General features: G+C 36.4%; 1 protein-coding gene across 4 annotated transcripts in view; it reads left to right on the top strand.

Moving 5' to 3' along the window:
* The first annotated feature begins 6,506 nt into the window (after positions 1-6,506).
* The window catches only part of Galntl6 (polypeptide N-acetylgalactosaminyltransferase like 6), a 993,708-nt gene continuing 983,841 nt past the window's right edge, over positions 6,507-16,373 (top strand). For all 4 annotated transcript variants that reach the window (XR_010042613.1, XM_023564834.2, XM_063234753.1 and 1 more), the window contains exons 1-2: positions 6,507-6,683; positions 7,097-7,406. Coding sequence is in view for 3 of the 4 variants with exons in the window: in XM_023564834.2 (XP_023420602.2) it covers positions 7,269-7,406 (138 nt within the window). In the remaining variant the exon portion in view is untranslated. The remainder of the gene's footprint in view (positions 6,684-7,096; positions 7,407-16,373) is intronic.

Here is a 16,373-nt window from a genome sequence, read left to right as displayed (position 1 = left end):
AGGTTAACAACCCCCTTCCAAAGTTTATAAAAAGTTGGTATAGTGATTAACAGTATAGAATTTGGAGCAAAATGCCTGGGTTTAGATTTTTCTCCTAAGATCTGCCATTCTTTGTTTGTGCAAGATGATTGTCATGTCTTGCTTAAACTGTCCAAGTTATGAAGTGCAATGATTGATAGAAAATACATGCTAGGATTATTTACAAGATTGAGAGGCTTGTTGTTTGGATACATCACTGGTTTCTAGGTGCTAAATCAGGGTTTGCTAACTAAGCAAATTGGAAGATAAATGCAGTTTCCCCTGAATCTGAAGATTTCCTGTTTGAAGATTCAACCCCATCAAAGATATCTGGAGAAAAATCACATCTGCATTGAATGTGTACAAACACAGACATTTTGCTTTTTAGTATTCCGTCAAATAACAGGATTATAACTATTTATATATTTACATTGTATCAGTTATTATAACTAATCTATCAATTATTTAAAATTTATAAGATGATACAATTATAAGCAAATACTACATTGTTTCGTACTATTTTGTAGACTTAAGAGACTGCAGTTTTATATGGTGATATTATTGTTGACGAAATCCCCATGGAACTATATTTTTTAATCAAGGAACAGTCTATTAATAAAGATAAATTTGAGTGTTCAAATTCCATAAGGCAAAGATCATGCTTAGGTAGAAAACATTTAGGTCAAATAGACAAACTTTTCTTTTTAACATCTATAGCTTTCTAACTGGTACCACATTTAACTGCAATCACATTTTAACACTTTGATGATGCTGAAAAGCTCATAAATATGCCTTGGTGTCCTGTTTCCAACAGCATTTGCAGAAATGTAGAGACAGTGACAGAGACAGAGACAGAGACAGATACAGACAGAGAGAGACAGAGACAAAGACAGAGACAGAGACAGAGACAGAGAGAAATTGATTTGGGGCCTTGTCACAAAGAATGTCAGGAATCATATAGACTAGGAAATTACACATTTTAATATATAAGTTGAAAATTTCAGTAATATGTGCCTTTATTTAATTAGATGAATTTTATTACTTAAAGTTAGTCTTATTTAAATTGCTATTTAACACATTCATATTTCTTGTCTCATTGCAGAATTACTTTTAAAAAATGTGAAGAACTTAGTAAAGCATAGATGAATAACAAAACATCCTAGTAATTTGCCCTGAATAGAACTTTGAAGATTGTCTTATAGTCCAGAAATCTTGGGGGATAAAACCAAAAATAGATCTTTAAATGTAGACAATTATATTTCTTCTCTACTTTTTGAATTTTTTCATAAAAACATACAAACCACTAATATTCAATTGGAAATAAATCCTAACATTTTAAGATGGAAGGTCAAATAAAGTTTTGCTTCACTGATAGATTACAATAAACATACTCAATTTATTTTTATTACTACACATTTGCAGTATATAATGCTTACATTCCTTGTGAGGTATTGGTACCTGTAAAAAACAGGTCTTAATTTCTTTTTCATTCCCTTCTTTATCGAGTCCTAACTAGATTCCCTGATCTCCCAAACTAGGGTACATTGGAGGTTTAAATAAAATGAGACAAACAATCTAATTTTAGGGCTCCAGAGCATCAAAACCCTTTAGCTGAGCTCAAGACTCCAAGGGCTAAGACAAAGACTTCTCTGGACCACTCACTTTATTTATTAGGTCCAATAAGGGGCAGGGAAACTGAGGAAAGCACAGGCAATGAGCAGGACCTTGGGAATCACTTCAAGGATGTCTCCAAGTAATGAATCAAATCAATGCAGTAGCACTGTCTTATGACGAACACACGGTAGAAGTGAGACTGTAGGAGAAATCTGTGCGTGGAAGGCTCTATCTTGTTAATTGAGATTGGAGCCAAGTATCTTCAGCTGTGGCCTTATCTTGCCCTTGGAGGTATCTCTGGCCTCACAGGGCATTACAGGCCTCACCCAGGACCAGTGATTCATAGAGGTTCATTTACTATGAATAAGCTCCAGTCGCCAGGTAAGGGGCCCAGGCCTAGGACAGACTCACAGATACACATAGAAAGCCAGTTAGTTAATTTTAAGTCCTGCCAAGAGCTGCTTTGTAGTGGTCTCAAACATTTCTTCACTACTTCCTCCCCCTCTTTCTATCTCTTGATCCTCTTCCCATTTGAGAAAGCTCCATCTCACCACTTCCTATTATCTATTTTTTTATTTTGTTATTTATTTGTATTTTGAGTTATTTATAAAAAAGAAACCATGTGACATATAAACTTGCATGTCTGATTTATTTCACTTAACATGGCAGTCTCAAAGTGCATGTGTTTTCCTGCAAATGATTCCACTTTATTCTTGTGGCAGGGCAGCACTCCATTATATGTAAGTACCACATTTTCTTCATTCATTCCCTGATGGACATGAAGCAGTGGGTGAACCTATGGCACACATGCTGAAACAGAATGCATCATGAAGCTCTAAAAGTTTCCCATCACTGACATAGAGTTTGTCTTCAAGATTTAGCTGCTAGGAACTGTGTTGTCATCAACGTGACCAAGCATGTGTCATAGGATATGTAAGGTGCAGTTTAACCTTTTGGGAAAATACTTGGAAAGGGAATGCTTTTGTTGAATGGAATTTCTATTTTTAGTTTTGGAGGACTTTCCATACTGATTTCCATAGTGGTTGTACTAGTTTATAAACCTTGCTACTTTTAGCAACAAGTGCTTAACAGATTCAGACTCTGCAGTGTTGAGACAAAACATCCAAAGATGGCCTTTCATGGCTGTATGAGCAAAAGACTTTCAACAGGTATTGCCTTTTCATATGTAAAAGTTTAATGTTTGATGTTGTTTGCTAATATGATGAAATCAAGAGCATTTTTTTTTTCTTTCAAACTATGTTCAGTTCATGTCATTGTGAGCCTTTCTTTTTACTTTTTTCAGTATGGTAAGGAAATGAAAAGAAGCCAATTCTTTATCTTCACAGCAATTGAACAATCTGATTTAGCACTACTGTGAAAACCACTTCCATTATCCTCTTGTTAACTGGGTAGGCCTTTTTATGAAATCTCATCTCTGTGCCTTTGGGTGTCTGCAGCACATTAAAGATGCCCAAGCATTCTTTGTCAAATCTCTCATTAAAATGTCTTTTCTGTTTCCCCATCTCCAACCCAGCTCTGAACCTGGGTCAGTCCTGTGGTTATCGCAGAAGGTAGGTTGTGCCATTTCTAAACTCAGCCATTAAGAAGACTTAGTGCTGTATTTTTTAAAAATTTCTCCCTCCTGACATGTGTTCTGGAGCACTCTCATGTGGATCCCACCTGCCATGTTATAAGAAGGTTAGGTCATATCCTTAGTTATGTGGAGAAGGTCGAGGAGCTCTAAGTGAATGTCTCAGACTATCTTCCAACCAAAAGTCAGTGTCCAGTGCTATCCATCTTTACCAGCCCGGACAAACCTCCAGGCCCTAGCCTCCGTCAAGTACAACAAAATAACAAAAGTTGAGCCAATTCAGTGCACAGAATCCTAAGATGGCAAATATTTGTTATTATAAATCACTGAACTTTGGAGTACAAAAAGAGATCCAATACAATATACTCCTACATCTTCTAAGATAGGCTTTGAGCTTGGCCCAATTTAGGACAACAGTAAGTAGCTTGCAATTGTCCTTATGTTATATTTTCATCCGGAATAAATGTTCATTTGTATTTTGAGTTATTTATAAAAAAGAAACCATGTGACATTTAAACTTTCATGTCTGATTTATTTCACATTAATGTGATGGTCTCCCATGCAAGCATTTTCCTGCAAATGATTCCAGTTTATCCTTCTTTGTGGCAAAGTAGATGTAGCTGCTTTTTTTTTTTTATTAAAGTATGTGTCCCCATAATTATTAGCACACTACTAGGCACAGTGAGACTCTGATTATCTGAGGTTGCTGACTGAACTATAACATCATAGAGAGGCGAACACTAAATCTTTGGAAATAAGACATAAGAATTTGGATTAAATCAATCTTAATAACCAATTTAAAGACTGCCTGTATTTGTATAGGCATTTAATTTGGATTATCTGATCAAGTAATTTAACAGTTTTTATTGGTAAATCCATTCTAAAATATCAAGTTTTCTTAGATGTATTAAGTTTATAGTTTACATGTGGAATTGTAAGAGACCTCCAGTTTGCAGGGTATGGGGAGATTCTTCTCTGAGTCAAAAATAAATAAATAAACTCGGTTGGTGGGGAGAAGAGCAAAAGTGATGGTTTACACAGTAAATGCAAAAATAAGCATATTTTTCTCCTACTTTGTACTGTTCGTTTTACATGTACTTTCTGGAGGACTAATGGTTATATCCATTCACTGTCATTAATAATGTTCTGTGCTCTACTACCTAAGACCTTCAATAAGGTAACAATACTGAGCATCCTGGATTTGGAAAATACAATGACAGTATGTTTATTTCTGAGTCAGGATTTTTCTAGAGGTGTAAATGATTTTAAAATGTGAAGGATTTTAACTTTTAACTTTTCAGTTCCAAGTGTACTTTCAAGGTTTTTTTCCCTCTTGCTACATGATCAGTAACTGCACTCATAGACAAGAAATAAATATCCAATAAGCTTAATTTTCAAAATGCTTTTTCCTTGAGACTTAATCATCCCAGAAAATCTCTCCGTGTTCTTCTGCTACTCCCCAGAATTCACATTTCTGTATATCAGAACTGCACTTAGAAAAAGGAGGTTAGAAAATAACTCGAGTATAAAAGTGTACCTGTGTGGGAGTAAGAAGAATTAAATCCCTTGCTCTCCAGATTCTTAAACTGCACGTGTGCAAAAATTATAGATAAATGTTCTTTATGAAAAAGGCACATTTAAAAACACTTATTAACTCTGTTTCTACTCTTTTAAAATAGAATCGATTCACAGAAAAACAAGCATCGCAGCATAAAGCTTTATTCATCAAGTCATACATCCAGTCTCTATTGTTCAAAGCCATTTTAAATGCATAATGTGAAGAGTTTAAAGCCTCTTCACACTCAACTCTATGTGTTTCTCAAGGGAGACACTTAAGTGAGAGTGGATGGGGGGGGGATAAAGAAAAAAAGGAGAGAGGAAGAGATGGAGGAAAACAACAAAGAGGGGAAGAAATACCGTTCAGTGTACAGCCTTATCCATCCCAAGCTAATAGACATCATTTCTAGCTGGTAACAAAGAGATGGCCATGGCGAAGGATTTTGGCTCTGGACAGGCTGACACAGCTTGGAAACAAGCTTACCTAAGGCCCTATTCTTTCAGGAGTGAGGGCTCCTGAATCCGAGGAGCAAGCCCTAGCAGTGCAAGGCACGCTGGATCCTCGGAGAGGCTGCCAGGGGTTCGTGTCTGTACAGCGAGAGGGTGGTGCATTAGTCCTGGGGTCAGGGGGTGCAGGTCCCATCTGCCAAAGACTTATCTCCATCCCCACGTTCCCCAGTTGTTGACGGAAGTGTGATGGACATCAGTAAGGCGCAGGTAGCTCTTGCACTGATAAGGAACCCGAATGCAGGCGTGCAAAGAAGGGGGTGATACTGCCAAATGTTAACCGGGCCCCGGGTGTGTGCCGACCCACGCGGAGCCGCCAGTCTCCACAGTGTCCTCCACCAGCTGCTCCCGGAGAACTCCGCCTCGCCCCGGGATTGGCTTTCTCTTCCTTCCCCTCCACGTACCTGGCCTGAGCGGCGGGACGGGACGCGCGGCGGGGGACGCCTCCTCGGCGGGACGGTGGAGCCAGGCGGCGCCTCCGCCTCCGGGCGGCGGGCTCGCGCAGAGCCCCTCGGCACGGTGGAGGAATCCCGGGCAAACTGGCGGGCGCACGGCGAGTTTTGCACGGGAATCTCAGGCCTGGCGCCTTCTGGGTGAGACCACTGGGGAGCCAGGATCCTCTTCATCCCGAGGTGGCCCCGAAAAGCCCTGGCCGGAAAAAGAGAGGCTCACGCGGTCTGAGAGGTCCGCGTCCTCCGCCGCCGAACCTTCGCCCTCCTCTTCCTCCAGGCGGCCGGGTGTGTTTATATAGCGTCTGGAAGCCGGAGGTATCGCCCACCCACTCGGGGTCCCGCCCTCCCTCCAGCCCGGGCTCCCGCACGTGGCCGGCACCGGGGTCTCCGCGCAGGCTGGCGCCGGCAGGGGGAGCGGCGCCTCCGCCCGCGCAGCCTCCGGAGCCCTCGCGCACTCCCGGGCGCAGCGAGACCCGAGCCGCGCCGCGCGGCGTCCCCTGCCTTCCTGGAGGAGGTCGGAAACAGTGCCTCCTAGGTGCCCGCGATGCTCCTCCGGGTGGCTCCGTCGCCGGAGAAGAATGGTAACATGAACGGCGGCGCGTGAAAGCGTCGCCCCAGCGAGCGAGCGAGCGAGCGAGGGGCGAGATTGATGGGCAGAGCGCGCGGCGGAGGAGCTCGCTCCGGGACCGCGCGGGAAGGGGAAGGGAAGGCGCGGCGTGGCGCCCTCACTTCCTGACTGTACTGGGCTGACATCTGTAGCCTCCTCTCCGCCAGGTTCCGGGTCTCCGAGCCTCTGCCTGACCGGAGCGTCTGGGCAGCGCCAGAGGCTCCCGGAGTTTGCAGACCTCTAGCCAAACAGGAGTTCTTCCCTGGATAGCGTGGCTCTGGATTCCCGTGGAGTCGGCTGGCAAGCTGGCTCCGGAGGGAGTTGAACTTGAGTTCAGGTGAGTTATTCCCAGGGTAGAGCGGGAGCAGATGTTTGGGGAAGATGGGGAAGGTGATGTGCCAATGTCAGAAGCGGGCACTTACCTTTCTGACACTTGATGGGGACAAGTCCGTCACTCCCTCCCAATCAGTCAGCTCTGTCCTAACCTGATCTTCCTCAAACCAGACCCCCATTCCAAGTGGGGAGGGGGCAAAGGAGAAAGTCAGAAGAAGCAACTGTGAAGTGTCTAGCATGCTATTGCCTTTCTCATAACTTAGTCTTTAAAATGATCATATTTACTCCATTCCTTTGTATTAATGGAGGTCAATAGGCTTAATGATTTTCTCAGTTGAGTCATTTATTTCTAAGCCAATAGATAATGCCTTCGTCATAGTTTTCCGGGGGGAAAGTAACTGTGCGTTTGTTCTGCAGATGGCCAACTCCCTCTGAATCCTGCAGATTGGTGCTGAGCACGCAACAAAAGTTTGTAGCTTCCCCTCAGTTTCTGGTGCTTCGCAGGGGAGAGGAAAGGACTTTGGCATTAAACCCAAGAAGCAGTCAGGGAGCCATCTCCTTTAACTTTTCTCCTCTGTTACCATTTGCCATGAAGAGGAAACAGAAGAGATTTCTGCAGATGACTTTATTATTCATGGTGGCTTTAATTTTCCTGCCCAATATTGGTCTCTGGTCTCTATACAAGGATAAACACCTAGTAAAGTCTGCAGAGCCTGGGGAACAGCAGGTAAGTACCATCCACAGAAAAGATCACAGGACCATTGGTAAGCCATGCAACGCTTTTTCAGGCTAGATTTGGGTTTTCTTTTAAGTCTTTAATGAGTTGATTTTACAAGACTCTTGAGACTTTGGAGTTTAAGCAGGTACTTGTTTTCAGGCTGTAGCCAGTGGTGTGATAAAAGGTAAACTGCACTGGAAAAGAGGAATAAAAGAAGTCAAGATAAAAAGATACTTTCTATGTTTTGTTTTAGTTTGATTTGGGTTAGAAGTGGAAGCCTAACTGTGAGAGGTCAGGTGGGTCTGGTGCAAGTTCCATTACAGGTTTTGGATTTTGCCTTCTCTCTTGTCTGTATGTCCATATTACAGTAAACTGGGCCAACAAAATCACTGAAATTTTGAAGAACTTTTAACAAAATTTATATTCTTTGATATTTCAGTTATTATTTTTGCTAAGCAGTAACTTTTTACCTTATGGAAACTTAGTTTCTCCCAGTTGCTTAGGTGGTGTGGTAGGGAACATGGGCAGAGTTATTAGGACTATCTATTCAGTTCCACAGTCTGATGATGACAGTTTGGGATAAAATCTATCATTTATATCAGTAACACCATATAGTATGCTGTTTTCTTTCTACAGAGCACACAGCCCATTTGTGTGCCTGTTTCATAACTTAACATGGATCAAAAACCTATCTTTCTTAGCAAACAGTAATGCAAAGTATCTTTCATAAAATATTGATGAAAATCAACATTGTTAAATTACTTGTTTGTTAATAAATTGAACAGCTTTGTAATTATATATTTGAAATAAAAATTCAGCCTTCATGAAATTGATGTAATACTTTTCCAGTTAGTCTTATATCTCACCTTGGAATATTAATATTCTTAATTTCAAGGGTCATCACCCATGTACACAGTGTACCTTCTACACATGCAAGGTACTGGGGAAGTCCATTTCTAGACAGTGGCAATATGTATTAATGGCAATTGCTTATTTGTTCTTACCCTTAAAGTTTAATTTGCTTTACTCCAGTGGTTCCTTGAAATGTATATGGAAGTAACTTGCTTGTTCACTATGATGCAAAGTCATTACTAAACTTTAAAGATAGCGAGTAGATTTGCATATTGAGGAAAGTGCTGACATATTATCCTTCAGTTATTGAAATTTATCATGAGTTCTAATATGAATTTGAGTTTTCCTTGATGTATATTCTGTTTTGTCTTCCCACTGCAGGAGGGGGGGAGGGGTATAAAGGTGGGCGCTTTGGACTTAGAACTGTTTTATTTTTTCCATCCAAATCAATTATTCCTCCAACTTTTGGTATACCACAAAATTTTACTCACAGTAGCAGTCAGTATAATTCTATGCAAATTTTTCATTTCAATAGTAATACATAAAAACAAGCTTTTTTCATAAATTTTGCTAATTCAATTAACAGTTACTAATTGATGTATATTCTGGCGTAGCTAACGTAGAGCACTAATTAATCTTATTAATGAGCTCTTTACAACTTTCATATTGGCTTTATTGATTTTGACCCTAGTGAGAAAATTATTTGTCCAGTGACATTTAAGTAATACAATGTAGTAATTCAACTCTTTGCCTTGTCATTAAAATCTTCAAAGCAGTTTCCTTGTTTTATGTTCTTCTACACCATAAATGATACTTAATTTTCAGTATTAAAGTAAAGGGTATTAAAAAACATATGTGGCAAAAGCAGCAGCTGCTTTTCAAAGTTTACATCTAAAAAAACTCAGCTTAATGAGTATCTTGTTTAATAATCCTTCATAAAGATTTCGAAACCTAGAGATGAAGAAAATGTAGTTTCAAATCCTAAAATGATGGTTGATCATATACTCATCTAAATAAGGTTACAACTACTACTTTCTTACAAATAAAAATTCAAGTAGGGCTGTTCACATCATTACATAACTTTTGGATAAGTCAAGTTATTAACATATTTGATTAAGTAGAAGTGACTTACAATGATGAATTAAGCTTGTTTAATATTATGAGGTAATATTTTGCTTATGTATCCATATTTTGATGTAAGTACCTTGACTAATTACACAGATTTACAGGCCTACCATATAATTTGACACATGGATAATGTGTTAATTTTAACAACTTAGTTTAAAAAGAATTTTATTGGCTAATTGCTAAATGTTCTGCAGAAACCGTGATTTCTATGTTTATTTCCAAGTTGTAAAATCCTAAGGAGAAAGATAATGTGCTGTTTGAGGTATTGACAGAGATAAGTACTCAAGCTATTTTAAAAAGTGTCACATGCCCATGGGAGCAGTCTATTTTTATAGTTGTGTGAAATAACCTGTGGTTCTGGTTCTAAGTGTGGAATGCTAGTAATACAGGAGTTAAATACTCTTCTTGCTTTAAAGAATTTAATAGTATCAGTGGGTTACAAAGAAATTTAATTTAGGAAGTTCTGAATTATGCAATGACTACTACTTTTTAAATATTCTTAATTTGTTTTACCAGACCACATCATTAATAGTTTTTGTAACTATTGTTCACTATAAAAATATTTATTATATAATCTGAAGTAAATTAAAAGGAGCAAAAGATAAACATTGCAGAAAGTTGTGTATATTTTCACAAAGTTTATTATTTAAAGCATTTCTTTTCACATTCAGTGTGCTATTCCAAATCAATTGTTTGTATTTAATAGTTCTACGTTAGATGTAATATTTATGATAATCCTCTATAAATTTTGTACATTTGCTGCATCTATGATGCAAAAAAGGAAAAAATGTAAGCAGCAGTACCCAAATTACTTACTTAAGGATTTTTCCCCTTTTCTTTATAGAACCAAAAAGAATGCTAAAATAGTTTCGATAACATAATGCAATCAAAATTTTTATGGCTCTTTTAATTGCTTAAACATCACAAATTAAAATCAGATCACTGACATAAATGGAGATTTTTAAGTTTCATAAATATTTTAAAGTAATTTATTATTTTTGTTTATGTTATTAAATTATAATGCTATTTTCAGATGATTTAGAATATCTTTTGTTGCTGGGATACAGTATCTTCTTTATTTTACTTAGAAACATACATAATAGTAAAAGTAATCTATTGATGGTAAATGATACTTCACTGAGAATGGTTGATGTATGATTATTTTTTGGTGATCCTTAATTCATTATTTAAACAAGTATTTTCTATTTCTGGTCTTAGCTGCATTTGAACTAATTTACAATTAGCTGTTTAGGCGATTTAAGTCTTAATTGAGCTGTGCAATATGTTGATATATAGAAAAATGCAATATTTTAGAACAAAAGTCTTGTATCTAGTATTACTGTATTTTTTCCTAATTACATATGCAAATACATATAGGGAAATATACCTAAATACTTTCTTTTCTTAAATACATTAGATTATCAAAAATCTTAGCATGAAAAGAAGCCATAGTTGTAATTTGGCAATTAAGTTGGAAATAAAATAAGTTATAGAATATTCATAGTATAAAGATTATTATATAAATTTTGAAATAAAAATAAAGGTCAAAACATTTTATATCAGACAGTCTAGATTTTGAGAATTTATGTTTATCTTGAATTTTCTAACACATTAAAGCACTACATACTATGAGTCACTTTGAACTGGTATAACTTATATTTTCAAAATTTTGCATTTCTATTTATAAAATAAGACTATTCATGCTTGTCATGTAATAAAATATGTAAAGTTCTGTGAGTGCCTACCTAGAAGATGGAAATATTGTGAAGTACTGTTTTGATTTTAGTCTAGTCCACACCTAAATTCTTCTTGACAGTGTGTGACTTAACTTCCATTAAAAAAAAAAAAAAATGTCCTGAAAGAAATTTCTAAGCATTTTTACGTAACTTTTCTAATGTTAATCTTGTCCTTACTTCCTGGGTGTCTTCCTCTCGCTTGGGAAAATTTTTTCTCCTGTGGCATTTTAAACGTGTTTTATAATATAAAAATGTCAGGCAGTTGGCTTCTGGTGTCTGCAAACTGTCTTATACTTTCTTTTGTAATGCTGATCACTAAAGCTATAAAGTGTGTATTCCTTTTTCAGCAGATACCTTTGCTGTGGGAAGAACTAAGTATGGAAATTTTTCTTTTCTGCATGGAATATAGTCATTCTCAAGATATTGCCGGTCAAGTTATGCCTTAGTTTGAGCCATCCTGTTCTTAATTAGCTGTGATGTAGATTTTAAATTAGGGAATTAAAGACCCTGTTCTTAAATTTATGGAAAATCCTTTCAGAATCACTACAGGATGGTGTCACACAGACCACTGTATCAAGTGCCTTAATTATTTGCTGTGACCTAATAGATCATTACATGATTAGTTCATCACACTGCCCCCTGGGAGACAGACTGTGACATAGACTTCTGTTCACAATCTGATAAAAAAACGAGATGGTTTAGCTTTCCCCCATTCATTTCTGAGTTAGATAAGCTGTGCTGAATCAATTAGCCTCCTATAAATTTTGCGTATAATAGGAGCCAAATCAAGGTAGAGGGTACAGGGGAAGGTAACACAGGTTGGGTGATTTAAGTGGGATAGAGAAAATGGTGATTTCTCTGTAAAAAAAAAAAAAAAAAAAATTATCAGGAGTAGCATTTGCAACCATGTTGCTCCTTACATTACACAGATGATAGACAGCCTTTCAGGAGAAGATAAGTAAAACAGAGGTGTTCTGCCGTGTAAGAGGCATGTGGAACCTTAAAATCAGTACAAATGTGCTTTGTTTTTCAGTCTCTTCCATCTCTCCCTTGCTTGAAGTGCAGACGCTGAAGACTTCAAGGACAAAGTACTTAGGGCACTTAAAACTGTTTGATAAGATCATGTTGTTAGTCTCTTTTCTTCATATTTGCATATAGATTTGTAAAAGTACTTTCGGAACTCAAGGTAGAAAGATAAACAATTGAAAGGTCTGTAAGTGACAATAAAGATAGACAAACTATCATAGACATTTGTTCTTCTTAAAATCTCCAACTGTCATCCCATACAACTAAGGATTTTTAAGTGACCTCAGATATAATTGTAATGATTGAATAGGCTAAAAAAAGAACAAATAAAGTCATGTGTTCTGAAACCGTTTATAGATAGGCACAAATTGTATGATTACTTTCACCCATACTAATATATTAAGACCTGCTGTTTTTAATTCATTAAAGTGGCTTAGAAAGGAAACTAAAATTAAAAATATATTTAGGGTTGTTGATGAATTCAAGTCACACCAATGTTTCCTCTAACATTCCTACTTCCATGTGATTGAAAAAAAGTGTAGCAATTCTCTCAATCATGTTCATTTCACATATTCACCTAGAAACTCACACACACATACACCCAGATGCCTTCACTTATCAAGAAAAATTAAATCCACCCAACTGTTTTTTTTTTTTTTTTTTTTTTTTTTTTTTTTTTTCTATACTCATAGTCTTGCACTTGCCAGGCAGGCACTAATGCTTCTGAGCTAAATCCCTGTCCTCTTCCACAGTATTTTTAACTTGTAGAACCTTTTGTTTTTTCATCATCATGAATATAAAGCTGATGTACCACTGAACTTTATTAATGTAATTCTGAGGAACAAGTGTGGAAAAAATAAAGAAGCTTCACCTGTCAATGGGAATGCTTATATACACTTAGCTACTATGAAAAGCAGGAAAAGATTTAGCCTCTTACAGTCTCACAGAGTATAAATAGGACAATTCAGAACTGTATTGTAATTAACACAATTGCAGTTAGCATAGTGTATGGTAGTAGCACTAATTGCCTTTGTAGGAGTGATGGTATTTCCATGAACTTTCTTAGAAAGCGAAGTTTACATTGTTTCGAATGCCCAAGTGCTCATGCAATGGTATTTCAATATTTGCAGTCTAGAAATAGTCCAGAGATAATTATCATAATAAATTTGAATGTTTTTCTCATAGTAAAATGAACAAATTGTCGAAACCACCATCTAAATTTAACAAGTTTTCCCAGAAAGATCATCTAACTGAATTTAATTGAGGAGAAGTAGCAGTATTTCTATAGTGCTTTGTTCACTTTTAGTAGGTCGTTATGTAAGGTTTGGAAGTAAATATCTGGATTAGAATTTAGACTCTAGCATTTTTCATTTTGTGGTCTGTGACCACTCTTGACTCTTGCCCAGATCAACTTCTTTATGAGAAGTTGGTAATTCTTTCTACACTGTGGCAATGAGGATTGAGTCTTCAACATCTTGAAGAGAATATAACAAGAGTTAATAGGTATAGTATATATAAGCAATTATTGCCTTTAGCAAAGTAATTAGTATTTGTTTAACATATATTTACAGGTGGTTTCTTTTTACAGGCATTGTCTTGTGTTGAATTCAGTAGAGAACACTTTCGCATTAAAAAAAATAGGATCTAGAAAGAAAAGGACTTTTCTCACGTTCCTTTTATTCATTTATTTTGGTCTAACACATGCAAATTAGGTTGATAATTCATTTTTAATTTTTTTGTTGCAGAAGTCATTAAATTCTTTTTTGATGTTTTGAAAACTTAAAAATTAGACCTTCTAATAGAAGAGAAAAAGAAGTATTTATTTGCTCTGACAAGAAGTATTTCCTATAAAAACAAAACTCTTGTTTCTTATGTAGGTTTTTTTTTTTTTTTTCATTGTACTAGTTACCTGGAAACATTTGAGAGCTACATTTGTTGTTGCTGTGTAAATCTTGGGCACAAGATGAATTTGATTATTCTGAAGAAAGAAATATGTGAAAGAAGATCGGAACTATCAAAGCATTGCAGTTACTGCTTTAAATTCCAATTCTCTTCGGTAGAGTTAGAGAACAGAAAAAGAATGTGGCCACTCTGAATTTTCTAGTCATTTGGAGAGTTAAAACTTGTATGTGTGAAAGAAATAAATTTTGAAGTGTCCATTTTTCTCTGCATTTAGTGAATAAATAGTTAAGGGAAATTTGGATTAAATTCACACACTGACCTCAACCATTAAAGACATATACAATATGATTTGGGGTAAGTCAACTACTTTTCTTGTGTGTGTATCAAACTCATGACCTCGTGCTTGCCAAACAGGCACTTGTGCCGTTGAGCTATATCCCTGGCCTCACTTACCATTTATGAACCTCAGTTCCTCATTTGGAAACAGAGACTGCTTCATGAAAATATTTCTGAGCACACTAATTGGTTTTATATATGTATATATATTGGATATAGAAAACCTTTAAGGAAAATGACATGTAGTAGTCTATAACTTTTTCTGAGGGCTTAGCATTCATTATAAGTACCAGACAAGCTTCAATAGTCTATTAACTCAATGAAAATACAATAAAAATACAATAATCAGCTATATCACTATCAATCCATCTATTTGTTGTTAATAAAGTATTTATTGGATGTGCGATTTGGACAATGTATTGTATTAGACTCTGAGGGAAATAAATGATATAACCATAAATCTATTTTCAATTAACTTGCTATCTATTAGTTTAAAAAGGTAGATACACACCTATCACACAGGAAGAGGTTACACTGTTTTATAGGAAACACAATATTCAAAATACCCAGAGATTAGAAGGTTTGTGCATGTTATATCTATATGTGGCCCTATTCCAAGTAATTTCTGTATAGTTACTGGATAACCATTCATTTGAATAAGTGCTAACTCAATTCAGACCAACGTAAGGCACACACACACACACACACACACACACACACACACACACACAACCCCTGAACCTATGCAGTCTAATTTCATAGAGAAAATGCAGAACAGGCTTAACACACTAATGGTTGCAAACAAATGATGGCTTTGACATGGTATTGGGTTTAAGAATTTGACCTTAGAACTCTTCTTTACAGTTACATGCACTTGAGGAGGTTTAAACAAAGCTAAAAAACATTAAATGCTAAGTCTAAATATGCAACTCAACTATCACATTTTTAGTATCAATGTATACTGGTCTGAATTTTAGGTCCTAAGTGGTAGAAGTAAAAGAATTCAGATGACAGCTGATACACCAAGGGATTCAAGGTGCGATTCCCAAAGAAAGTGGAGATGCTCAAGTGACATAAGTCAGAAAGAAAAGCAGAAAGTTGATACAATCTAAATGATAAATTTAGATTGTGTGCTTCCAATAGTTTGAATGTTTTCCTAGAAGAATAGCCTGAGACGTTTCCTATGTAGTTATCTTACCACATTGAAGAGAGAATTAAAAATTGGTGAAACAATTTGTGAGGTACAAAGATACATTGTACGTGTGTTACCTTGCTATATGACAGATAGGCAATTGCATTATTGTTATTCTTTGTATAATCCTGTAATAAGGATTGAAAACTTTAAAATAGAACAGAGATGTCAAAAAAGTGTGGAGTCATCTTGTTAAGAAGGTGATCATGCATGTGTCAAAAAAATTACAATTACCAGATACACAAAGTGAAGGGAAAAACAGCAGGATTATACTTAGTGTAAGAAGTAGGATCCAATCAGAGAGTGATGGCATTTTATTAAAAGGATGGGAGGACAGTTGTCTGCAGTTACATGGAATCGATATAATATTTTGGTAATAACAACGACTGTAATGAAAGCAATCATAAAAGTAAAAATGAAAGTGAATTTATAGTAAATTTAACCTTACATTTATTAATCTATTAACATAGATTTAAGATACTCTTAAAAATTTTCACAACAAAGTTATAAAATACGTAACATTACTATATTCCAAAAATAAAAATCATTTAAAGTTTTCAAAATCATATAGTGATCATTTTACCAATATCAAGTCTCAAGACAATGTAAAGTTCATTGTATGATAAAACCACAATAGAAATATCCTACATCACTGCAACATAAATTATATAACTCAACTGTGAAAGGCAGTATGCACAATTGTTAATGCAATAGAAATTAGAGCCGGACTTCCTAATTCTGGCTACATTTTTACTACTTAACTATCTCTGTTACCTTGGGAAAGTTACTTATCTTTTCTAGGTC

The sequence above is a fragment of the Cavia porcellus genome, unplaced genomic scaffold (genome assembly GCF_034190915.1).
Source record: "Cavia porcellus strain 051 isolate PalLab524CR breed Dunkin Hartley unplaced genomic scaffold, mCavPor4.1 scaffold_24, whole genome shotgun sequence".
Classification (NCBI taxonomy): domain Eukaryota; kingdom Metazoa; phylum Chordata; class Mammalia; order Rodentia; family Caviidae; genus Cavia; species Cavia porcellus.
The sequence above is the reverse complement of the archived record's forward strand: the minus strand, read 5'-3'. Positions and strand labels throughout refer to the sequence as shown.